At 30.0% G+C, this 27,807-nt stretch overlaps 2 protein-coding genes across 9 annotated transcripts; one reads left to right on the forward strand and one right to left on the reverse strand.

Moving 5' to 3' along the window:
• Window positions 1-2,618: 2,618 nt before the first annotated feature.
• LOC111040209 (zinc finger protein OZF-like) lies at window positions 2,619-5,685 on the reverse strand. 2 transcript variants are annotated; one of them, XM_022324019.1, is made up of 4 exons: window positions 5,603-5,685; window positions 3,739-4,376; window positions 3,048-3,661; window positions 2,619-2,986 (listed from the first exon to the last, which is right to left on the reverse strand). In XM_022324019.1, exons 2-4 carry the CDS (start codon window positions 4,370-4,372, stop codon window positions 2,705-2,707), a joined length of 1,530 nt encoding a protein of 509 aa, XP_022179711.1. In that variant the 5' UTR covers window positions 4,373-4,376; window positions 5,603-5,685; the 3' UTR covers window positions 2,619-2,704. The 2 variants fall into 2 exon arrangements, with proteins under 2 accessions (XP_022179711.1, XP_022179710.1); XM_022324018.1 differs by lacking the exon at window positions 5,603-5,685 and adding an exon at window positions 5,226-5,411.
• Window positions 5,686-5,729: 44 nt separating this feature from the next.
• On the forward strand, window positions 5,730-27,572 carry LOC111040210 (rab11 family-interacting protein 4). 7 transcript variants are annotated; one of them, XM_022324027.1, is made up of 14 exons: window positions 5,730-5,843; window positions 6,313-6,423; window positions 14,267-14,415; window positions 14,489-14,581; window positions 14,674-14,763; window positions 14,861-14,905; window positions 19,738-19,773; window positions 19,891-20,008; window positions 22,992-23,236; window positions 24,118-24,325; window positions 24,477-24,612; window positions 24,993-25,117; window positions 25,500-25,529; window positions 26,820-27,572. In XM_022324027.1, exons 3-14 carry the CDS (start codon window positions 14,279-14,281, stop codon window positions 26,940-26,942), a joined length of 1,386 nt encoding a protein of 461 aa, XP_022179719.1. In that variant the 5' UTR covers window positions 5,730-5,843; window positions 6,313-6,423; window positions 14,267-14,278; the 3' UTR covers window positions 26,943-27,572. The 7 variants fall into 7 exon arrangements, with proteins under 7 accessions (XP_022179719.1, XP_022179717.1, XP_022179718.1 ...); XM_022324025.1 differs by lacking the exon at window positions 5,730-5,843 and adding an exon at window positions 5,883-6,147; XM_022324026.1 differs by lacking the exon at window positions 5,730-5,843 and adding an exon at window positions 5,889-6,233.
• The last annotated feature ends 235 nt before the right edge of the window (window positions 27,573-27,807 follow it).

A 27,807-nucleotide genomic window follows, 5' to 3' on the forward strand; every position in this document is an offset into this window, starting at 1 on the left:
ATATTTGTATAAAATAATAAATACTCAAAATATTATTGACAAGGTATATTTATTGAACGTCATGAGGCGTAGTAGTTCGCGACACAACTTCGCAACGAACACTGACGGAAACGTAATAATACATATAAATTCACCGGGGTCGGCGCGATATATACAACAAACCACAATCGATAAGCGATAACATATAATATAATATTACACAAATATCACAGGATTATTTGTATTTAAATAAATAATATGTTAAGAGGATGTATGCAGAATCAATTTTTTGTTAAGGGCTTAAAAGTTTTATTTATATGGGTCTGTTCATTATCATGCTCTACACCAGCAAGTACTGAAACAACACACTGCACACCTAAATTGTTTGGTCCTAGTCCTATTTATAAAAAAAAAAATTATTTTAAAAATAGTTAAGTATGTAGATACATGCTTTAAATATTATATAAAATTAATTATCATGTATAAATTTAACAAAAATAGAAACAGTCAATCTTTATTTTATTGGACCTGTCCATTGTAATGCAATTATGTTTCGTCCTTCCATAAAATATTGGATAACAATTTTTATTACCTTAGAATATAACAAATTCAAAGTGTCTATCAAAATCAATTGTTTGCAATTGTATATTTTTGAATATATTAGGTTTGTTTTGATTAGTTTACTCCATCGCTGTGACTTATTCCTAAACCATGTTTATTTTTAGACAATCAATAAGCTATTATTGTTTGATGAAGAGTTATTTCTTGCTGTGTGGAGTGTATAAATGTCACCTTTTCTCTGCAAGCAACACATTATAAAATTTAAATGATTCATATATATATGTAAAATAACAGATTCAACTAAAAGAAAAATACATTGAAAAATCATAAGTTACATTTTAATAATTTATTCTATAATTTTTCATTGTTCAATTCCACGTGTAATTATTACGTATTTTAAATTGGATTATTTTTAAATAAAATACTCTACAAATTGCTTTATGATTATAAATCACATTTCAATGTATAAGTTATTTAGTTTTTAACTTCAAATTGAGATACCTTCTTATTTTAATTAATATTCATAATTAAATTTAATATTTATGTTGGTATCCAAAATCAACATTTTGTATATATCTGTGTTTTCAGTTATAGTTGAAATTAGATATAATACATTTATTTGAATTTAACATAATAAATATCTAAGTAATAATGATAAATACAATTTTGTTAAATATATGAAATTATTTTTAATATGATTAAGATAGGCAATAACCTTACAGTGCATTTCTAGCTGCAGTTGTACACAATAGTTTTGTCAAATGATGGAAGTCGAAAAGTTTTGAGGTGGGGAGATGAAAAGTTTAAACAAGTAGTATAATATTGTAAGTTATTTAAAAAATAAATCTTATATGATTTTATCAAATACTAATGTAAATTAGAGTATATTATTTATGACTATGTTCCATTTTTTTTTAATTTTGGCAGCCTTTATAAATGGATAGTGTTAGAGGTATTTAATAATTTATCAACATGAAATAAAATTTGATAAATTGGAATACAGGCTGTACCCACTTTGTTTATTTTATTTTAGTTTACATATTTAAATAAGTTGCCACATTTTTAGTGGAATGTTATTATTGAAAATGTAATAAAAAAATATAAACCTATTCAATTTGTATAGTTAGTATTTACTTATATTATATTACAACTTAGTGACTACAAAAATTTTAATATAATTTATAATATTAAGTAGGTATATAATTTGATTTGTAAGTCATATTACTTTACATTTTATCTAATTTAGTGTGAATGTTAATGTGTTAGTTACATAGTATTAACTACACATTTTTCAAGTTACAATGTCACTCTGATAATACAACTAAAGATTAATCAAACAATATTTATTTTATTGATAATTGAATGGTTCTCCAGAGAAATAATTATTTGATCCAGTTTTTATACTAATAAAATGTGCACGGTTAATATCTAATTTACAAACAGATAGTTGTGAAGTTCTGAGGCTTGTGGCGACTCTGGTGATACTGTTTTAGATCTCATATATGTGTGCTAGTTTTTTAGGCGAACTGTGCCTAAATGGATATAATTATGGGAAACCAATTACAAAAAACCAATTTTAATTTTTGGATAAAAATAATTTTATGTGTATTATATACATTTTGAAAAAAAAATAAAATCGAAGAGCCAGCTTGGTGATTAATCTGGTATATGTGTCAAATAATTTTGAGGGACATATTTAATGGCATGTTCAAGTGGTACTTTGTGACTGCAATGTTATGCTCATAAATGAATCTGGTTGACTGAATAAATACAATTTATTCTAGCCAATTAAGAACCAATTCATAGCAAATAGTTAATAAAACAGATATTGCATAATGATAATTAATTAATTAATTATTGAAAACTGACTATATGTCAACCAGCCCTAAATGCCTACACTTCAGGCTGGCCAGGTAACATTTAAATGTGTGAGGGACTATGTAGTTAGTAGTTAAATAGTAACTATACTGCCATCAAGCTAACCCTGACAAAAGGTAATATGATTTAATATATTATTATTTGCAATTACATTATGTAGTTAAATTAAAATTTAACTACATAACATATGAAATTATATAACTTTTAAAAATACCATTGATTTACTCCCAACATTTTTTTAAATACTTGTTATATTTATAATTTAAATTATTACATTGATACAATATTATGAATCTTTATAGAGACCTTGTATACATTCAACATTGTACACAGTGACAGTTTTTGTAAACTGAATGTGATGATCATGTCTTAAATGCTCTTTCATTTGCGATTTTGAACTGAATTTTTCTTCACAAACTCCACAGTCATAGAAATTTGTTTTGCAATGTACCTTACGTTCATGACATCTCAGATTGGATAATTTGGAAAAAGTACTGCCACAAAAACTACATTGATAATCTCCACCATGTGTATTCAAGTGAATTTTTAGCGATGTACTTGTAGCAAACTGTAAAAATCAAGTATTAATTAATTTTTATTATTAGCCATTGAAAGTATACAAATTTTACCTGAGCTGGACACAGATGACACTTGAATGGGTTATCTCCACTATGAGTACTTAAGTGATTTTTTAGCGTGTTAGAATAACTAAATTTTTTATTGCAGATATGGCATTCATAATTTTTTTCACCATGAGTCCGCTGGTGAGTTACTAAGGTACTAAGATGAGAATAAGACTTGTTGCATTCAATACATACATATGGTTTTTCATCAGAGTGTGAGGCCATATGATATTTCAGACTATTGTACCATTGAAACTCTTTATTGCAAATTCTACAATGATATTTTTTGATTCCATCATGTTTACGCATGTGCTTATTAAGGTACCTTCGATTTTTGAAACTGAGCTCACAATAATTGCATTTGAAGGGTCTATCATTTGTATGCACATCACCATGCATTTTAAGTTTATAATGGCAAGTAAACCTTTTGTTACAAATTTGACACTCAAAAGGTTTCTCCCCAGTATGCGTCCGTATGTGTTCCTTGAATCTAGAAAACTGAGTAAACGTTTTACTACATAATGTGCACTCATAATATTTTTGTCCAGATTCTGTATACAATGCCCATATGGTACCAGGCTTTGGACTGTCATAGTGCACTTTCAAATGTGTTCTAATACCTGAAAATAATAATCATGATCGCAACAAATAAACTTTTATCCACCCAACATAAATAAAATAATTTATTATGCAGTACCTCTTTTAGTATTATAAATTTTCCCACATAAATCACATTCAAATTCCATTTGATCACAATTATCTCTCCGATGTCTGACCAAATGATCGGCCCTAGTAAATTTGTGTCCACACAACTCACACTGAAATGGCTTGTCTCCTGAGTGACTCATCATATGATATTGTAAATTCCTGGCTTGCTTAAATAACTTATCACAAATATTACATTGAAATTGAATAATATTGTGTTCCACCTCAAAATGATCTTTTAATTCTTTTGCAGATTCAAATTTGGCACTGCACATATCACAGATGTTCTCTACTTTACTTTCTAAGTATTTTTGATGACGTTTCAAATGGAGCATGGCTAACGATGGAAAGAGATAGTGTTTATCACATAGCGAACATTTGAACACTCGCTTTAATTTCTTTTGCTTGTTTATGTTAAGAGGCAGTGCTATACAATTATGTAATTGGTGTTCATTCTCAAAAGTTAGTTCACAGCGTAAACATTTAAAAATGTTACGGAACATAAAATTTTTGTCCAAAGATTCTTCTATGACATCTTTTGCTAATATCAGTTCTATATTCTCTTTGGCCAATATCTTTTCTTCATAAGACTTAGGTGACAAAGATCTATCACTGTCTCCGTCCATTATCCTAAGAACAGGAAGTTGCTAATTAGATTATCAATTTATTATTCGAGTTTTATGTAGACAAAATATATTATTTAAGATCTAAGTTTTATTAGCATAGTCAATGTGGATCTTTAAAGAAATATGAAAAATGGAACATGATTGCCAATGGTCAACTGCAGTAATAACTTATAATACCATACCATTATAAATAATTTGCTAAGCTAACATTTATAATATAGGTCTATATATTAAATAATTTTTTTAATTTTTTCCTGGAAAATATTTTATCTAAGTTTCAACAAAACTTATTTAAAATTAAAATTTTAGTTTATACTGTGAAATGATATTGGATACCAACAAATCATATAAATTATAAAGTTTTTTTTTTAATATTGTACTTATTTGAGTATTGATATTGGTATTTACACTTGGACAATTTATGAAATGTATTTATAAAATTTATTTAATTTAAAGAAATTTTTAATTTTAAATAAGGTGTAAATTTCTCCATTTCGGTACCTAGGTATTATCAGAAATTATACTTCTTAAATATCTATCTTCTATCAATCAATTGTAAGATAAATATTTATATTTTCGAAGGTGGGTAGGTAGTTAACATTCTTATACTTTACAAATATTACGATATTCAGACAATCTTAAATGTATTAATCTCTATATCATATTTTAGTTTATCTTTGCAAACAAATTAAGGTTTAATTGGTAAAATCAATTGTGAATGTTCTAAGATAGTAGGAAAATAATGTAATTTTTGAAAATGTATAAAATCAACTATACATAAACCAACCGAAATATGGGGTCATCAATAAGATTAAAGTGTATTGGCGTAAAATCGCTGTACGTGAACACTTACTTCGATGACGTGGACGGATTAGCGACAGCCGACATAAATAATTGACGAATTTGCAGAGACAACTAACTCTAAATTCTAATGGAATCCGCCTTAGGAAATGAAAAAAATAAAAACTTTGTGTTTTCAATGAAAAATCGTAAAAAAACAATATTTTGATAAACATTATTCATCGTCCGGCGATGGCAGTTCGTTTGTTATCAGTCGAATGGACGGAACCACGGAAGAAATCTCTGATAGCCTGATTCTGATAACGCTCAGTGCCCGTCGCGCGGAAAATAACTAATCAAAATTCGGTCGTAAATGTAGTCTTCAAGGTATAATAATTATTTGGCTTTAGTACATCAGCTACCTGGGCCATGACCCATCCGAATCCTTACTCGTGTTATCGTTTTCCAACACAGCGGAAGCAAACGTTTCAATTGAAGCCGTATCGATCCGATATTCTGATCTACAGAACTACTACGGACAATAGACATGGCAGTTGGCCGTTCACCCGTCGCCGACTTACGTAAACGTAAACAGTTTCGTTCGATGGCAAATAATTCGAGTCGTCTCTGCCGCACGCACTGTCAGAACGGTGGATAGGTGTAAATAAAAAAAAACAAACACAAATTACAGGTGAATATATTATTACAGGTAACGCGGGTACTGTGGTAGTGAGGTACCTCAGTACAGGTGAGGTGAAATATCATTGTCACACTGCCGCCGCCGCCGCCGCAGCAGCAGCAGCAGCAGCAGTAATTCCGCTTACAGTGCAATTATTGTTTTTTTTTTTTTTAGTTTCATAATAATAATAGTTTTTTAAATATTTAAAATTATTTTGTCATCGAAAAATGAACACATCAGTTTGCTCACAACTGTGGTGTCGACGGCACCCACCCACAACGTTCCCGTGTACATAGTATTATCTTATCCGTTAAGTGTGAGTTGGGTTCTGGTTTCTGTATACTGTTATCTTGAACCATCTAACTGTTCAAAAGTCCCTGGGGTTGCCAATTACACAGCCCTGTCAGTGATTTCTAAGTTGCTTGAAGTTCGTTATGTGTGTCTAATTTTTTTTTTTTAAATGTTCAATTGTGCAATGCAGTTTAGTGTCATACAACATATGGACACCTATGCTATAGTTATGTGATGAAGATTCTGTGAACACTTACACATCAAATACATATCACAACACACACTCATAGGACAGTCAAAGGTTGGTGATATTTAAATATTATCTTCACATTAGGTACTATTGATTAACCTAGTTATTATAATTTATGTACAGTGTAATCTAATTATTACACCCAGGACTTAATTATTTAATCCAATCAGTTTTGGACCAATCCAATTTTTCTATGTTATTATTAAGTCTGCAGCGTGACAATCTTAACTAATGTTTGAATTGAGCGTGTCTTACAGTATTGTATTAACGTGTTCACACATACATAAGATTATTTTAGCTTTTATCTTTTACCGTTTTTTAATTAAATAATTTTTAGACTTACAATTGTACTGATAATCTTTTGACCATTAAGACATCAATTTATGTAATAATGTAGTTAACATACTAAATAATTTTTTATTGTTTAATAAATCTATAATTGATAACAATGTTTAATCTCTTTTAACATGAATGTTATGCAGTTTATATTTAATTACCTTTATACCATCAAAACGTTCAATTTTATGAGTTGTCATTTTTAATTTACATTTAATTTGTAGTAATTTTTATGGGTGTGAGGACTAAGGAGTACAATGGTGATTACAATTCATCGGTTCTGGTAGGAGCATTTCAATTTAATTATTATTTATTAATGCTATTTTTTTATATGATAATATACATATTTAATAAATACCTATTTGTATGTAGCCTATAATACCCAAAAATTAATAATAAAACAAAAAATGTGTGCCTAATCCATGAAATACAGAAAAACTATTTTTACCTAGACATTTTTAAGTAGAAGAAGTAACATTTTTTTTTTTATGATTAAATACTTAGGTATTGACAACTTTTTTATACTGTAATATTTAAGTCATTATTAGTTATTATTAGCTTGATTCTTCTAAGAATATTTAATTTGTTGTGAAGTTTAAAAATCAGTGAACGATAATACTAAATTGTATTGACACTGAAGTAGATATACTAACAGACAACTGTAGGTCTGTAGGTACTAAAATATTTGATAAATGTTTTTATATTCCTGTGCATGTCATTTTTTTTATTATACGCTACTTAAACTAGTTAGTGACAAATAGTATTGCCCATTGTTTAAAACGTTAAATGATAACAACTAGCTTATAAATAAAGAATGTCAACATACAACCATCATTACCTATTGAAATAATATTTTTTAATAATAATTGTTCTCAACATTTTACAATTTATTTAAATTTGAAAACGCTTTGAATGACAAATGTAAGTATATTTAATTTAAGTCCATTAAAATGTGAAATGATCATATAATATAATATGAATGACATTATAACATTAATTCATGTTAAAAATAATTAATTTTCAAAAATATTAATTTATAATGTGTTTTAGTTTATGTAGGGACATTTTATTTATAAAACAAACATTAGAAAGTGTGTAGTTAGAAAAAATATTATTTTTAAGTTCCTAATTGAAATATGCAAACATATACTTTGCAGTTAACCTGACTTTCATCCTTTGTCTTGCGTTGTTAAGAAAATATAGGAAGCGGTTATTTAGTGTGTTTTATTTCTAACATTCAGATGAATCTAGTAATGCTATATGAACACTGAAACCTAAAATATTTCACTATGTTTACTTAGGAAAAACTTCTCAAAATGTTTAATTTTATCCCTTTAAATCCTAAAAAAAATGTATTAAAAAAGTAGAAGTATAAAAAATATCATATTTCAATTTGAAGTTAAGTTTTAGATGCAATTTAAATCCAAAAATCATAAATGCGGGAAAATCGATCTCAAGAAAACTTTACGACAAATTCAAAACTGTTTTTAGAGTTCTTATTGCTTCACTAGGTTAATTGTTACGAAATACAAAACATCCAAATTCCAATTTAAATAAAACATGATGTGTCTCATAAACATAGAAAAACACCGCTTTTAATCCTATTAAAAAAGGAAACCTGTGAAAAAAAACTTACTAATATTTTCTAGGAAACCACCAAAACAGATAATTTTGTTTTTTTGCCCCAATAGATTCTCACAAGGTTAACAGCTGTAGCATTATATTACATTGTATTATTTATATTTACGTTTCATTTTGGTAGGTAGTGTAGATCTTTTTGTTTATCTGTAATTTACATTCATTTCTACGTATTTACAGTTTTTTTTTTACTACTAAACTTGGTATTTTGCTAAGGGTGATCGATAATTCATTTTAAACCAATTGTACCGTAAATTACTATGGATTTTCATTGAACAATTATAACTATAAATGCTCAAATATGGTACACGTGTCATATAATAGTATTCCTTTGCATAAAAATAATTCTAAATCTACTTACAATAGACTGGTAAAAAATTGTATAAGAAAAATCTCATATTTCTATGTTGAAAAATATACCAACAATGTGGATGTACAATGATGTATAATTTTGATGAAATGTTTTTGACTATTTATTTATTGAGAATTACTGTATGTCATTATTATTATTATTATTGTATATTTCAGTATAATGTATTAATGCAAAATTAATAATATAAAGTAGGAGAGTCAACTTTTGATTGAAAGCTAACAAAAAAAGTAGGAGAGTCGGCAGTTTAACAATTTAACATTAATTTTTCACAACTCTTAAATATAATAGATTTTAGATTGTACCGACCTCATTATTTGATGTACTATCTTGATGCATAAGTTTTTTCTCATAATATTCTCGTATTAAAAACAAAAAGTAGAACAATTTGTGAATTATTCATAATGCATGAAGCACGGAATAGGATCTACTCAATATTAAGGAATGTTATAATGTACCACTGTCAACAAATAAGAATAACAATATTTACAATCAATATTATATCTTAGTGTCTTTTTAATATTTAAAAAGTTTATTTCGGGGAAAAAATACCGTGATTCCCTTACAACGCGGAACTGTGTAGGTACCAGGTACCTATTTCAAACAATATTCAATTAGTTTTTTTCACTTTGCATATTTAACAACGACAAAAGAAACTAAACCTACACAGACACACAGTACACGACTTGATGATAATATTCAACAACATAATAATATAAATTACGACGAAAAAAATGCAAGTCAATCTCAACGACCTTCGACGGCGTTAACCTGAAAATGAGGAAACTATGTAATACATATTTGACATGCATCTTTAGTTTTTTTAATACCATGACCAGTTCCTAAATAGACTATTATTATAGTACGCAATTAAACACGTTCGGTTAATATATTTATAAATTCGCAAACCGAGGAAGTGTAATATTACCGATGTTTTCATCTTCATTATGGAAACAGTAAACACATTATTTTAATAATTTTCTTTGGTATTGATAAGTGTAACGAGTTGTCTATTGTTCAATGAATCTGAGGGAGTTTTGTGTTATGGAATACATTTAGAGTTCCTTATTAATTTTGTCAAACTATCACTGATCTTATAATAAGAACTAAAAGATTTAACCTAAAATCGCAGTCTATACTCGTTGAAATTTGTTAATAATTGTGAAGTTAACTATAGATGTTTTGGTTTTATGGTAAATATTACATTTTATGACATTAAAACCCATTGGATTTGTATGTTCCGTAGGTTGTACATATAATTGTGTTATTACTTTATTAGTTTAGTTATTATTTTTTAATAATTGTTTTATTTTGACCATATGGTACTTTTTCTATTGCTTAATGCTAAATAAAAAATTACCATCGACATCTGGCTGTTGTCAAACGAATAATGAAAATGATGAGTACACTACAGAATAATATCGGGTTGTTCATAAAACTGCACATGATAATTATATTATATCAAGGTTTTACTAATTACCCACCAGCGTTCAAAATGTATGCACTCGTATTGAATTTTTAAATCAAATAATTCGACTAATTCGATTAGGTAAATAAACCTTATTAAAAATTACTTCACGTCGAGATATCAGTGTTGTAACTTGTGAATCGTACATTTATTTGGTTTTCTCGAATAATTTAAGCTTATAACAATATATTTATGTATATTGTATATACTTCAATACATTTTACGGGTTACAGAAACAATTTTGAAGAAAGTAAAATTAAATTAAAAAAGTAAAGTATAATACTAATTATTAAATTAAATCCAAGTAACTGCTTCCAATGTGCCTTTGCATATTTTAATGATAATGAAAACGTCTATGTCACACACATACGATTGTATATCATGTATACATAATTATTGTGTTTTTCAATGAATCCCAAATACATATTTACTCGAGGTAACACTCATTTTACATACATATTATATAGACACCGATATTTTGTGCGTTAATTATACATATAAAATAGCCCTATAATAAAACCACACGGTTTATATTCGTTAGACCGTATCTCAGTGAAGCAACTACCACCACCAATTGCTTCATATTGTGTGTGTTTTTTAGGCTAACGGTGGTTTAGCGTGTTAACCATGGCCATTGCGGGTAGAGAGAATAATAATGTTTATTATACAGAATAATTGTGCTACTAGGACGAGACTTTGAAACTGAAAAAGTTACACTGTGTACAAATATACAAACCTTCATCGCATTAAAACGAGTTTAAAAATGACGGGATTAATGGTTCATGACAATACAGAGACTTTTTAATATTGTTTTGACCCATCATAATGTGCTTGTCTCCCCGTATTAAAAATATAATCTTGACTGTTTTATTTAAGTGCTATACACCATCATATTTTGTTTTCCATGTCAAATATTCTTTTAGAAACCGTAATAAATAACGTGTCCACACTACCACTTGGTAACTAAAGCCAGACATACAGTATAATACTATAATATGATATACGAGTGCCATCTGGCCGGAATACTTAATCGTTTTATCTGAATTTTTTTCTCCTCGAATCACACATTTTGTTTTGACGAACCTATCTAAATCGCCCCACTTCCTTCCTCAAAAAAAAAAAAGTATACATTCATGTGTATGGATCAAGAAATATATCAATAGGTTCTCAATAGCATAATACAAATTGTCCTTGTTAAATGCGTTGAAAAAAGTATTATGAATAGTCACTATAGTTGCTGTTGTTGCCTCTGTAATGTATATTGTATAAGGTCGTCCGTTTATATATATGATATAATATATTATGTGCTTTGATAATATTCATATTTTCATTATACCACAAATAATAGTAGTTTTGCCTACTCTTTGTTTGTTAATAATTAAAACTACATATTATTCGGAAATACTATGTACGATTCGCCTATTCATGAAATTTTAACTTGGTTTTGTTGTTATGCTTAGTTGTCATCCAAAAATAGTTGAGTCGATTGTTATAGAACTATGTAATCTCATGTGCGGGGTGGCCTTATTTTCATTTTGATATTGGTATTTATATTATAAAGTTTTATCTAATAAAATAAATAATAATAAACAAATTCCATACAACACAATTTTATGACCCAGTGTCTCCGTCGCATACAATAACGCATTGTACAAATTATGCTAGTTGGATTTGACGTACTATATAGATATTTAATATTTCTGCATTATTCTATAATTTTGTATGCAGCTTATAAGTTATAATAATATTGCTTTTTTTGTAATGTAATGATATTGATATAATTAATGCTTTTATATCATTAATGAGTACCTAATAATCACTTTTTGCGGATATTTTATACGCGGATGTATTTTTTCAGGATAAATTCATTATATTTATCACTCACGAAAATATTGTGAACAAATACATTTTATACTTTTGGATTGTACTTAAAAATGTTATTGTTTTCTATCTTTAATCTATACTATGTAGTAAAATTTGAGTTTTTAGTATGATATTCTTTAGCAATAAAAAGATAGGAACTTATTTTTGCTTTTTGTTTTTAAGTCAAAATATAATTGTATCGTTTTATAAAAATTACAGCAAGATAATAATTAATAATGACGAATTTGTATTATTCAGTATAAGTAGGTCCTTTTCCAAAAAAAATACACTCCACATAATCATTTACATTTATATGATACAAAATATCAAAATTTAATTTTTAATTTTTTATAAATATAGTTGATAATACAAATCAAATCAATATATCATTAACAATTAATTGAATACAACAAATTATTCTACTGGATGACCAATTATTTTCATTATGCTGGTGATTAAACATCATATGATTATGTAAGTTCAAAATCTCTCATGCCTACCTAATAAATAATAATAAAGAATACAAAATACACAATTTGTAATATATTTTATACTTTTTGAAGTATGTATTTAGATTGTAGGTACCTACAGACTATAGAAAATATACATAAATTGCTTTTTAGATTTTTTATTTTATAAGTTCATGTTTCTAGCTAAAAAAATATTCATTTTTTTAAGAAAGTACGAAGTCCTTCCCTTATGTTTGTTTTTGCAATTTATTAGTTTATAAAAATTATAAATTTATAACCCTTAAAATCTTTTAATTTTTCATTGATTGATCCAACAAGTCAAAATAATTTTATTTCTTATTTTCCACATGTTAGAAAAAGGACAGTAAAATACAATATATTATACTAAATATTTAAAAAAAATAATATATATGGTACCTATATATAAATTTCATCTAATGTATATTTAATCAATGCCTTTAGGTAGGTACTACACTGAATTTTGACATCCTTATAAAATGAGAAATGTGAAGATGTATGTTTATTATAGGTATAGGTAGTGTTTTGGTAAATTAGTTTTAGTATACCTATTACTGACTAGACAACATAATAATAATAATTTTAATATTATTATGTTACTCTGAAGTCCACGTAAATCCTTATTCTATAAACAAAATTTCCCAATTATAAATGTTTAATCAATTTAATTGTTTAATTGTTTGCATAGTTAATTTTCCTTGTGAATTTTATGTAAATGTCAAATTTATAAATCCTGGCCTCAGTCCGTAAATATTCCAGTTTTTATCTGTATCTGTGACAGTTTTAATAAGTTAAAACTACCACGTCTCGAGTTTTTATGACTAAATGGGTCGCAGAAAAAAACAAAAGAAACGGAAACGCGACTAACAACCCTCTGCACGATACGCAACACTCGTTTCCTGATCGGAAACAGCAGTGGGGAACGTGCCGTATCTAAACGCACACGTCGTCTTGAGCGACGCAGCTGCAAAAGAGGGAGTATATTATATACTTAGGGCACTGCAGTTTCCTCTTGTTTTTTTGGCCTAAACTTCGCCGTATTCGTATAGGTATAATATAATAATATAAATATATGAATACATGATATATAAGTAACGACAAACGTGTGCGGCAACACACAATACAGCATGTTCCGCTTTATTGACGGGTATACTTCTATATATAGGTACCTACCTACATCTGTCCGCCGGGACACGTGCCTATCACCTTTCCGAAGAAAAAAGTACAACCCCCTCATCGGAGCCCTACCACACCTATCCGCATCCATGTATATATAAGGGTGTGGGAGTTCGTCCGGGTGTTCAGTGAGTGTCGATTTATCCTACGCGAACGAGTTCAGTTAATTTTACGCGTCTTACTGTATAGCTCAATAAATTATAATAAAATATTATAGGTACATACAATTGTGCATAATCTTGCGGGACGTAGGCGAACCGATCGTGAAGGTTGCTCACAAAAACATCATGACTATGGTACGATCGCGGGTATTGGAAAACAATATGTACATTTTGAATTCTCTTATATTATGATTTACACCCATTAATTACGTTTCGACGAAGTTATTATAATTTATTACTTATATTACTTATATAATAATTAATGATTTAATGTTATGTTATCACGATGACCATTCGTATGCATTGTTTCGAATTCCGATCGGTTTTTAATACATTTGTATAAATGTCAATATAATGGTATTTCATTGTTTGTTGTCTGTATGTGTGTTTGTAGGTTTTGGCTAGGATGATGGCGCCCAAAATACAAGAAGATGAAAATATCGTCAATAACAATAACAAAGGTGACTCTCCCGCGTTCAAACTCAACATAGAGGACACAGCCATACACGGCGGAAACACGGATTCGAATTCTACGAATAACAGGTGTGTTAAATTGTGTGAAATACTGAAATGTATGAAAACGACATTTTAATTTTAATTTTGTTCTTTGGTACAGCCAGTTTTCGAGTATGTCAGACGAAGAGAGTTACGAATGTTACGGTGAAGGTGACATGGACAATTCTTCGCCTGTCAACAACGTGATCACAAAGTTTGTTTAATCTTTATAACAAATATTTCACAATTTTAAATTATTTGCTTATAACATAGCGTTAATAATTATGATTTTTTTTTTCGTTTCAGCGTCGTCGAAAACCCAATCACCAACCCTTTGGGCCTAAAGAGGAATACGTGGCTCAGGACAAGTTTGAGAAGGACTACAAACGGGCACAGGTATAATAAATTAATGTGGCTTGTTTACGTCACGTGTACAATTTACATAATATTATATTATCCCATGTTAATCGCCTCTTTTAAAAATACATTTTAGCTCTGAAATACTGCCAAACCGTAAATGGGGATCGATGAGACATTCGTAAGTACTTAATATTGCTTTTAAACTTATTTTATAATATACGATATATACTCTATCGACCGTGTAGGCAGTTAATCACTTACGCACGCACTGAAACTTTTAATGATTAAAATCGGTAAAAACTTTAATTTTGACAGACTGAGACGTTTCGTGACTGTGTACTTAAATTTTGTGAGTTTTGAAAAAAAATCGTGCCAACAAATATCATTTTATTGTATTATATATTTTTGTGTTAGGTACAAACCTAATAATATGATTACTGCGGTATTTTTTCTTTTAACATTTTTCTTCGTATTTAAAATGGTTTATAAAACGAGACGCCATGCATTTCTATTCAATAATTTGTCTATTTAGAGATCATCAAATTGAATTAGTTTAATACTTATTAAAAACAATTTTGATCCCGGCTGAAAATAGGTACAAATTACTAATTACGTGAGAGAAAGGTGAGCTTGGTGTATTTATTTACATAGTAGTAACTAGTACGAGTACTGAGTAGGATGACCTCTACGTCGAAATTCCATCAGTGGGTCCTTATTCGGTACTGTATAGAGTATTTGTATAATCGTATGTGGGTTTGTCGTTTGACACAAAAGAACTATTGTCTAAATATATATTTAACTCTATGGTGTATTCGAAATCGTGGCACCTGAAATAGGTGATTACTTATTATAATATGATTTGTGCGGAGTTGGCTTCGCTTATATTATTTAATATTTTAATATTATTCCCGGTTGTACACGTATTATAGTCCGTGCGGGTTCTTTGATTTCTATCCTCGACACTCCTAATTCGATTATTATATTGTGTATCTTATACCTATTATATTAATAATTTTTGGAAAACCGTCAGTCATTTGTGTTTGATTGGTGGTTTTTGAAATTATCGGTTTCGACTATTATTTAGTCCCTAACTCACGAGAGTCGAGTATAAATTAGGTTTTAGCGGTTCAATGTTCAGTTTTGTCTTAAATACAAATAAGGATGGTTACATGTTTGTTTTACTCCTTTTTTGACGATAACATTGCAAACTAATATACACACTGGTAAAACGTTTTTGGCGCATAAGCATACTTCCGTATAATGTGCTATTAAATATGTAAAACGCTTTTCAAAAATATAACAAATATATTTTTTAGTTTTGAAATTAGTTCCATGCACCGTCCTCCTTTTTAAAACACGTGATCGAACAAACGTTTTTCGGTTAGTGTGCGTGTGTGTGTATACCGCTGTCGTCATAGTTACATTCCCATACCAGACACAAAAGATCCGAAACAATACTAGTGATTAATATTTACCATCTACGTGTATTACGTAATAATTTACTCTCTAGACCATATTATAGTTTTCCAGATACAATGATGTTATTACGCGCTTCTTCAACGTGTGCACATCGGCGCACGATTCGCGGGGGCGATGTTACATACTTTTTATACTCTTGTGATAAAATCGCGAGTTAATATATAGTATAATATGTACATCATGCACAAATTATACACATATAATTACCCCCCATTTACAGTTATCTTGCTCATATAGTCGTATACATAATGATAATACATTATATGATTTATAGAGATTTATATATAACTATAAGTATTAGGTACACCGTTCACTACCGGCCTTTACTATTACTACTATGCTACATAATAATATATTGTACCTACTATGTATATACAATCTTCGAAGCACTCAAGTAACTATCGTGTATTCAAACATATAGAATTATAGAGTTTGTATCTACTACCTGCTTGCATTGTATAGTCGACGAGATTTTTGTTGAAATTCGCTTGTTTCTCGTGCGAAGGAGGGTGATATTTTTTACTATTTATGTATATAAATATACACCCAACCTGGATCGGCTGCGTTTGTGGGCGTACTTGGCGAAAGTAAACGTAGTTTTGCGGGCTCGTCGATTGTTGACATTTTCGCAGGTAGGAAAACAATTCTTTACATGCAGCACAAACGTTTTGTCATGTTCCAAACGATTATTATATTAGGTAGCTATGTTGTAAAAAACGAAAATTGGAATTACGCAATACTATTTTTTTAATCTTTTCACGTGAACTGTTCATATAGTGAATAATAGGCAACCTATTATGATTGTATGTACACGGTGTATAGATATTCCGTTGTATGGTCGAAATTCGTGGAGGTACATAAAGCTGTTTGTTTTTTCCTCACAATTTTCTCGGCTAGATATGTTTTGCACTGTCGGAGTGGTTTACGCCAAATACCTACGTGTCCTTGAGTTCAACGAATCCGAGTCTGTTGTACACCGTGACTGGAATTCTCTCTCTATATTAGAATATAATATGATATATATATAAGGCAGGTAGGCTGGTATTTAATATATGGTATACCAGCTGTTTAATACAATTTGATTTTTTTCGCGGTTACGCGCATGTGTAGGCCGCCATCGTCCGGTTCGAGTGTGCTTAGTAAAATAATAATAATAATAACATTATCCGGCGAGCGTTATGACTTTATGAGTATGACCCAGTGGTGCATTGAAAAAAAATGAAAGGCGAAACGCGACGATAGGAAGGAATGTTGAGGGGCCGTTCTCTGTTCTTATCCACTGTATATAATATAACCCGCCTTGTGAGACCGGTAGTGGTAGCCGTAGTAACCAACTACGTGGTATAAGCGTAAAATATATTATTACCTATACGCACACCACACCACTGCGTGTTCGGCATACAATATATACACCGTTAACGTACACAACACCCCTTCTCGGCGAGCGCGTACACACACATACACGTGACTTGTGTTTATAATAATATATAGTACGATTTTATTGTGTGTGTGATTTCACCTACGTTATAGTGCGAGTGTGCACTGTGCGACGGCCTACGGGCTACGAGTTTGATCACTTTTCTCCGGCGAGCGGTCGTGTGTCGCCCGAGATAAAAGCGCGTCTTTATCGAGTGTGCGAGTAAATATTGTCTATGTGCCTATTATAATATAATATATTTATTATTTTCGTCAAAATGTTATGAACTCATGGCCAATGCTTTACTGGTGTAGTGTAGTGTATAATAGAATAGACGAGGCATGAAACAGGAATATAATCGGTCTTCGTGGAGAAGGTATGTAATGGCTATCGCCTATCATATGTATACTTACTTCGTTTTCCTTTGTTTCATAACGGTAATTATTATCATCTATATATTTTATACGTCTAACAAACCTGCAGTTTATTTTTGGTATTGATTTAAAAGTCTGAAAATAATGGTCGTCTGTCACATTAATATACTATTATTATAGGTTTTTAGTAGTCATTGTCGTCGTTCCATATGGCGAATTTTACTGTCGAATATTGACTACCGTGTTTTCCGCGTTCACATAAATTTATTCCGGTTCACAATTGCGAAAAATTGAGAAATCATCCCACGATGAGCGTCATCGTAGTCGTAATAGTTTAGTCATGGTCAAGAAATTTTGTGACAAATGTGCTAGAAATAGGACTATAGGAGTAAGATTATATATAAGATATAACTAAATAGGGTATATTATAATAGTATATAATAACGGTATCCTAAAGAAGCCTGCCTTGTGACAATAGAAACATCCTTAAAATCTTATACATGCTATTATTTTTTGGAATATAGATTTATAGCTCTATAATTTTTAATTCAAAATCAATATAATTATATTGCACTGATAGCTCATCCGTTTGTTCTAAATACAGATCATACGAGTACCTATGTAATGAATTGTTGGGTGTATAAGCCTGTACGTATTTGTATACTTACCTTACGGACAACGACCTCTTTTCGATGATTTTTTAAGAATGATTTCCCGAGTACTAGGAAAATGTAATTATCATCGCGTACGAGTGCAGTGAAAACCTCTGTTTTTCTTTTTGTTTAGTTTCACTGTCTATATTTCTGTTCAAGAGTGGAAGAAGCTAGTAAAAAAAAGAAATTATAAATTTATGTTTAACACATTGTCCTTGGAAGCATATATACATTTAGATTGCTATTGCGTATTGGTAGATAGGAGTTACACCATTTAAATGTTGGATCTGAAAGAATATATGTTTGTCATATTCTTTTAAAAACGATTATGTCGAATTAGTCTGCAACAATATTGAGAAATAATTGATAAAAAGATTACACTCAATTATGTTTATCACTAATTACTAATTAGTTAATCTCTTACTTATTGCTTATTAGATATTATTTTATAGTCTTGTTTTGATACACAATTATTACATTATCATTTATATTAAACGGAGTGATAATCATTTTAAAATATTAAATAATATATCTGCGTTGTTTTAGAATAATTAATTAATTCACTTAATCTTTGGGTATAGTCTTTCGAAAAGCTCACATAGTTTCGTAGAAAAATTGCAATTAAGGTGAAATAAAACTACATGAAAACATACATATGTACGTGTAGTTAATGGGAGCATATCCGCAACAATTGCCGATCATAATCTGAGTAAAACCGTTCGTATAGAAGGAATGCATTTCTTTTTTTTGTCTTAAAATTTGATAACGCTCGTTATGATGATAATTAATTGACCCGCAGTGCGTGTGTAGTGTTAAAAACGGTGCTTATAGTAAGTAAATGTATGTAGAAAGTAGCTTTCCATACCTGCAGAATAGCCATCGCCGTTGATGCTGCCACAGCTATTATTATTATCTTAATGAATAGATATTTCGGGGAAAAACGCGTTATGGTATTTTAAAATTGCATATTTAGCGGAGTTTACAGAGCACTTTTACTTTTAAATTTTTCTTCTTCTTATCATTATTGTTCTGTAATATTTGAGTATAATTATTAAATGATAACACGTTTGCGATTTGTTTTACACAGATCGAGCAAAAGGATCAGTTCAAACGCACTCGCCAGGTAAAAATAATATTTAATGGTGTTTATTATTGTTATTTTTTATTATTATTGTCATCGTCGTTTCTAGTTTTCTACACATTATTAGATAATAATACCATTGTTGATTTTGTGTTTCAGTGATCTATATCGGAGCTCAAGTTTCAATTCGTCCGGTCGCAGTTCCATTTGCGATACTCCAGACGATGTGTATTCCGATACGTCCATCGAAGAAGACGTTCACGACCTCAACAATAAGGTAAGATCATAATGTAGCTGCCATCGTGTAATCATTATTATTATACCCCACCGCCGCGACCAAGACGTATCATTATTTCTACATTCGTATTTTATACATGATAAGTCCCATCACGAGTCACGACCATTAAACAGCATTCCTATGCTCGCTGCTGCTGTGTAAATGATTTCCTTCGCCGTCCACAAGAAATGTGTGTGCTCAATTTTTGTTTTTATAGACACGCGTCGTAGAATATTTCCTACCTACAATGTTATTCACGTGTTCTGAGTATTCGATAGCTACATCAACGGTAATTGCCAATTCGAGTTTTTTTTAAATTCTACTAAAAATATAACCGATTTGCAAGGTGAATAAGTTTGACTACTGCGTGTTACGGGATCAAGCAATAGTAATAGCAATTCAGTTGAGAATCAATAAAACATTTAAATTCAATATTGCAATGATGTTGCTCAATTATTGGTTTGTATACCCGAGTCTGATTAAAGAAAAATGCTTATTAGTTTAAATATAAGTGTTAGTTATCTAAAATGTATTTTTGATTCAATCTCAAGTTGGATCTATTTGTATTTACTATGTTGTACCCAATACCCATTAGCATAGGCCCAGGTAGGAAATATTTTCGGAGGGGGTTTTTGTCTAAATCCTAAATAATATGCGAGTTAATAATATTCTCGAATAAATTCACAAAAAGCTCAAGATTGTTTTATTTAATTTCGGGGGGTGTTTGAACACCCAAAACCCCCCCTTACCTATGCCCATGCCCATTAGATATACCTATGTATTTATATGGGCACTTACGAGTAGGTTCCCTGGTAATCTATAGCCTATAAACTATCCAACAAATGTTGGACCCCTGTACTAATTGTTTTGCGGGCCCAATAAGATATCGATACGATCGATACGACTTATAACTCCGTATATCGGGAACCAATTTCTTATTTATAGGAATGAAAATTATTCTGCCCCCTTTTTTTTCATCGGTCTATTATTATTACTTATTTAAATTTAATATTTAGCTATAATTTAAGTGCTGTTATAAAGGTTTACCTAAAAGCAGTAAAAATAATTATTAGGTATAACGTGTATTATATATTTCTTAATTTAGAAAATGTGGGAATTGATTTTTTTAACAGGCCATAAATAATAATTAAACTACAAAATTAAAATAAAAGTTTAAATTTTTAAAACAAATAAAAAATATTTATTTTTATAATATGTATTGTGTAGGTTAGTTATATATTGGGAATACGATATTTTGGTGATCACGACTGTTGACTGGTTTTCAATAATTATTGATTTAACATTTCGTAGAATGATAATACATTTAATATTTCATCTTCTTTAATCTCACTTTTATCTTTGGAGTGGCTATGTATATCACGCGTTCTCGCCTATCGTTCATGTCGCCGTATGTTTGGTTGTTCAGCATCGTCCTCGCGACTAATCGTTGAGCTGTTATTGGTTGCAAATATCTCCTAAATGGATGTGTGTTGTCGTGTAGTGTGTACACGCATGTTATGCACCCACTAATAATTTTTGTAGTTGTAGCTTGTATATACTGTTGCAATAATATAAAGTGATTAGTGGTGCATTCGATGAGTGACAACAGTTTGCGATAGGATGTTTTCAAGTTGTGTATAAGTATAGAGCAACCACACGTGTAAATTGGGTAGGGGACCAACATGGTGGTGGCAGATGATAAAAGCCCATCGTCGTCATCATCGTTTAACGAACGAATAATTGTACATAATGTTATAGTAGAGTACTAGAGTAGTATACTACATACTATAAATATATATAACAATACAGAGTTAATATATTAGGTTTTTTTTAATAATATCGTTCCGTCTGCGCGCATGTCTCGATATTATTATCTGTCTGTGTATGTGAGTGTGTCGTCAGTGTGTTGTCGTACATAATGTATAATAGTAGTCGTCGGTGAGGTAACATTTTCGCGTACGCTCCCGTTTTTTTTCGCTATATTGTTGGGCAAATGTGTCGAAATATATATCAACGACAATAACACCGCTGCCTGCGTGTAGTACAAGCATACTTTTATCGTCTATTTACTACGGTCTTATTATAATTGTTATTATTATTCCGTCCATTGAAGCGCATATACGCCGCTTGGCTTGGGCAGCTACTTAAAATATGCGATGCAAGAAATCATAGTCGACTTTTAGGGAAAAAAATTTTTGTCGCCATGCCAAAATATTCATCGTTGATATTATTATTAGAGTGCACATCATATTCTCTCGACGCAGTGTGATCAAAGTTCAGTAAAAAAACACGTCATATCTCGACGAACGCTCCAATAGTTCACACACCACACACATACATACACACTCGCGTTCAATAATATAGTTAATTGATGCTGTCGTTATCAATATTCATTATTCAGATAAGCGAAATGGCTTCTATTCTAAAAATCGGCCAAAAGGCCGTCCGCAGTTGTTACACTCCGTAGTCTCATACTTACGTTCGCATAGTTACTTTCTTAAGAAGTTATGTTGTTTGTCATGTCGTCGTCGTCGTCGTCCAAGAAGAACAAGGCTGACATTTTAGAAAACTGCTGCTCTGATCTTGAGTTCGACATGTGGGACGGACAGTTCGAATTTGTGGGCAACGCCTATGACGCGGGCCCCACCGGAGTCGACGTGTTGAAATTGCCTAAAATTTCACGAAACTCGCATGTTTTTGGCGTGCAAAAAGTAATTTCATCGCATCGTTCGTTTATGACTATTTAAAAATTTTTTTTTCTATACCTACACTTATAATAATCACTCGCGTGCAATGTTTGTGTATATATTATGGGTATTTAATATAATCTATAATATATGTATATTGTCACACCTATGCGCCTTTGTTTTATCTATACAATATATTAAAAGTACTCGCGTGTTGTATTTTCAAAATAATTACTACAACAATTACACTAACCGGTGTCGTATAAATTATAATGTGTTTGTATGTGTATATGTAGGTACAAGTGTTGCAAAAACAGATGAATTCCCTGACCGACAATCAGCACCTGACGGACGAAAGGTACGCGCGTACCAAGGAGGAGAACGCCGCGCTCCAAGCCCGCGTCCACATGCTCGAAGAGCAACTCCGTGACACCGAACTCAGGTGCGAGGAGCGGCTTGCGTCCGAAGAACGCAGACACAGAGAGCTCGTCACCCGAGTTGATAGGGAAAAACAATTGCATATCGATAATTGTGCCATAAGGTAAATACAATAAATGATATGTCATTAGCTATAGGTACTTATATGGAGTTAAATATTATATTTATGTTATACTATGATATATTGGAGTCATCGAATTTACATATTTTCCTTGTCGTGTCGTAGTATCATTAGTATCCACCCAGCGTTTCAAAAAGTAGTATTGTGTTAGTTATGTAACTAAAGTCTAAAGATATTATTTAATGTCACATTTCATAAAATCAATTAATAGTAATGATTTACCATAATAGGTAATATATTGTCATATTATAAAAATCACAATTCCTATAAAAGTTATTAGTTATTTTTGATTGATGTATAACAGTAACTAATTCAGTTCAAATTATATTCACACATACTATATTAAATATATTATGTAATCTGTATAGTGTATAATTATTGTACATGATATAATTTAATCTTAATAACTGCAAGTATGATACTTTTAAAATAATTATATTGTAAATTGTAACAGTATGAACGAATAAAAATGAATTGATGACCCTTTGCAGTAGTAAGCAAACACCGTTGTATAAAAAGACGTGACATTAAATTTTCATTTATAAGCGTTGTAATTTAATATCAATGATATTTCTTTTTTTAATGATAGGAAAGAACGGTTTGTTTCGTTAACATAATATAATAAGCAAATGGTAAAGGGAGTGTAAACGAAACATTTTTAAACCTTTATTTTTTTTTTTTAAATTGTAATTTACGCTGTGTAAGTAACATGCTATTTTTCGTATAAAATTTAGTTATTAATCTTATATTATAAAATATTATTTAATGGTAGGCGTGGATATTTTTTTTATACTTTTTTTCAGTATTATACGCACAAGACTTAATAGTTATAAATTTCCATTATTTTTTATTTATATTTGTAGACTTCAAAGTATTGAGTCGGCTAACGAGAATTTACGATTGGAGGCAGAAAAGTGCAAGTCTGCGTTAGAGGCGATGCGAACCGAAAAGATTTCGTTGGAACAACGTGTGAGTGATCTCAACGTGGGTGCTCAGTCGTTCAAAGATGAAATACGTCTGCTGGAGGCTGAACTTAGGAAGTTGAAACAGAGAGAAAGGGACAACGAAGAGGTCAGTATATAAAAAATTATACTGCCACCTCTGCTTATAATAATTAAAACAACAATTACAACGACACTTTGTATTGATTTCCCTTAATGCACATTGTACGTTGCCCGACTGTGCTGCTTATATTACACGTATGCCTTATATATATTTATAGATCATCGATGGTCTGACCAAAGAGTTGGAAATATCTCGACTTGAAAAAGAAGCCATGATTGCCAAACTAAATTCGCCTTCACCGTACGTTACTGAGCTTACAGCCCAGCTGGAGTCGCTAAAACATCAGAATCGATGTAAGTGTAATCTAAAAAGTAGTGGTTTTCAATTGATGTGCCGGGAGCTTTTGAATTTTTTTTAATAAATATAAATTACTTAATATTATTATATGATCAATTACCTACAATTCTATTTATCTACTTTGTTCTAAAAACTTTAATGAAAGAAAGAAAAAGAGGTTTACGTTGAAGAAAAAATTGTTTATTGTTGAGACATGTGCTATTCAATTTTGTGGAGTTGGTCATGTTTGAAAAATGTGGAAAACCACTCCTGTAAATATTATATTATGTAGTATCCTAGTCATGGTGATTTTCTAATCGTACCCTAACCTAACAAATACCTTATAACAGTTAGAGTGAGTGTTAATTGTATCTATTTTTGTTTTTTTTTTCGGCAGCACTGAAAGACTCCTACGACGAACTACAAGCTTCCTCCATAGCCAAAGGCATCGAGAGAGGTAGGCTGTTGTTGACAGAGTCACCCAGCCTCGCATCCGAACTCGACGGATTGACTCACGATGACGTAAGTGCGGTGTTATATACGACTAATGGTTACTCATATTTGGAATAATTTTTTTTAACGTGTCGTTCGTCTAAATATCTAATAATCTCGCGAACCCGTGCTTACAAATAATATTTTTTAAACCGTCAGAAAAGACATAAACAATACCGGAATAACACATCTAACCCGAATTATGTCAATAAAATTTGTCATATGTAAGTAGAAATAGTACACATAATAGAGCAATAATATGAGCAAATAATATCACACGCGTACAAAATGCAAATGATAATATAATATATGATACACCATTACACTTTATAAATAATTTGTAGAATGTTGATGTATAACAACACACTTGAAGTACTTATATATAATTGTTTTTTTTTGCTCCTTTTCACAGCACAGTCCTTCGTCTTTGCAAATAAACAAGGTAATTTCAGTTTGGTTACTAAAATATGTTTTTCTTTTAAATCAAATTAACAGTGTTTGGCTTTTTTTCTTAATTTTTTTTTCTAACCGCACCCGGTAATTATACCTCAACATTTCATTTATGAAATCGAAAATGGATTCGGCTAATATTGATTGATAGATATCATGATCTTGTACGTATTCCGAGAGTTTAACAATAGCAGTTGAAAACGATTCAATCGAGTCGCGGTCGTTAACTCTCAATGTCATTGGTGTCGTCGTCGCGTCGTCGAGTAGAGCCGTAGCTATGTGGGAACACAAACAATAATAATATTGTCATGGTGCCTTCCTACATTTATTTTGCCGTGTCGTCGAGTAGCCTGAATGATCACAGTATTAATTGTATTGTGTTGACTTAAATTTATTGGAATGTCAATCGACGTATACACTCAAAAGCGATAAGAATTAGCAAAAAAATATAATTATTTAACCCTTTTGCATGGAACTAATAACACACTTGACATTTTATTACAATTTGTGTGTGCTTTGTTGCATGCATACTAAAATTGACAAATAACAATTTATGATTTTTTGATTAGGTACCTATTATTTTATTTTGTTTGACAATAAAAGTAATAAATTGTTATTTTTGCTGTTTTCACTCTTTAGTGGGTGTTTAATGTTTTTATTGGTTGTGAATTTTTATATAATTTAATTGTTCCGTTACAAATCAATATAATATATATTATATATTGTTTTATTTGTGAAAAGATTCAATTATTTTTATATATTAATGTATAAAAACAAAAAACAATTTTCACTCGTGTTTAATATATTTTAACCTGGTATATATAATACTACATTTACCACAATGTAGTCCCTATGTCCCGTCATTTCTTATTAGTTTATTACTATCAGAATGTTAATTGATAACTTCCATACAAATTCATAAATATCAAAAATAATTAATAATTATTGAGCAAGTAAAATGCATTATTCATTAGTATATCTATACTATAAAACCTTATAAAATACATTTTAATCATAATGGGTAATAAATCGAAAACAATTTTATTACTGTACAACTTTATTTTAATTTAATTTTAAACTTTTTGTTGTAGACTAATATTTTATTTTATTGTTTATTCAAACGTTTTCTTAATTTATGTCACCTGAAGATGCTTAATTCATTTAAATATTAAATGGTAACAATAGTAACTATCTTGGCTGCACGATGTTCATTTTTATTTTCTTATTTACATAATGTAATAATAAATATAGGTTATATTGTTGATGTTTTAATCGCTTTCAGATGAAAACTGCCTTGAAAGATCAACAGGAGGTGAACGATCAGTTGCGGGCTTACATCGATAATATTCTGTTAAACATTGTCGAAAACCATCCCGAACTGTTGGAAGTCAAACAAAATTTATGAAATATTGTTATAATTTGATTATAATAACAGATATTCACACATACACACAATGTTCCTAATACTATTGATTGGTGAAGTTGGAGACCAGCGTCTTTCAATAGACATGTTTATCTCAATTATTGTTGTTGTTGTCACTACATATTTCCAACAAATAATATCAATTATATGTGTGTTATATTATATATAATTTGTTGTGTATATAAACAGTTAATTTTTTTTAAAAAGCAAAATAAAAATGATAAAAATATAACTATGATTATCGTATATGTTTAAGAAATATTGGATATCATTTTTAAAAAAATTATATTTAATTGTATCCGTCCAATTATATATTATTACAATTTATTATTTATATTTACATACAATTATGTTGTTTAATTTTTCGCTTGTATTGTAATCATTTAAAATTTTTGAAAGATAAAGTATATATCATTAGATAGTCCGCCGATATGTTATAATATAATTATTGTTACTTTATATAATATATTGGAGTGCTAATTAATTTTTATAACTGCTATCTGTTCCAAAGAGACTGTGATGTGGCAACAATATTTAGCCAGTTATTTTTTTATAATACTTGAGTCTTGTGCCAGTTCACAACATAAAATATAACAGTATTTTTTTAGCAAATAAAAAACTTTGTTTTATTTATCCTATACAATCCAAATTAATGTATCATTTTATCATACATTCTCATGATATTAGTTCACTTGATGTGTATTCTTTAGTGCAATAATTAAACTAATTGTGGTTTTACATATCGTTATAACTTATAATTAACTGCTGTGCATATTTTTTTTTTCTACTTTTGGAAACTATTTTATACTTTTTTATATCCGACAACTCTAAGAACTGTAGCATTGCA

This window comes from Myzus persicae, unplaced genomic scaffold (assembly GCF_001856785.1).
Source record: "Myzus persicae strain clone G006 unplaced genomic scaffold, MPER_G0061.0, whole genome shotgun sequence".
In the NCBI taxonomy this organism is placed as follows: domain Eukaryota; kingdom Metazoa; phylum Arthropoda; class Insecta; order Hemiptera; family Aphididae; genus Myzus; species Myzus persicae.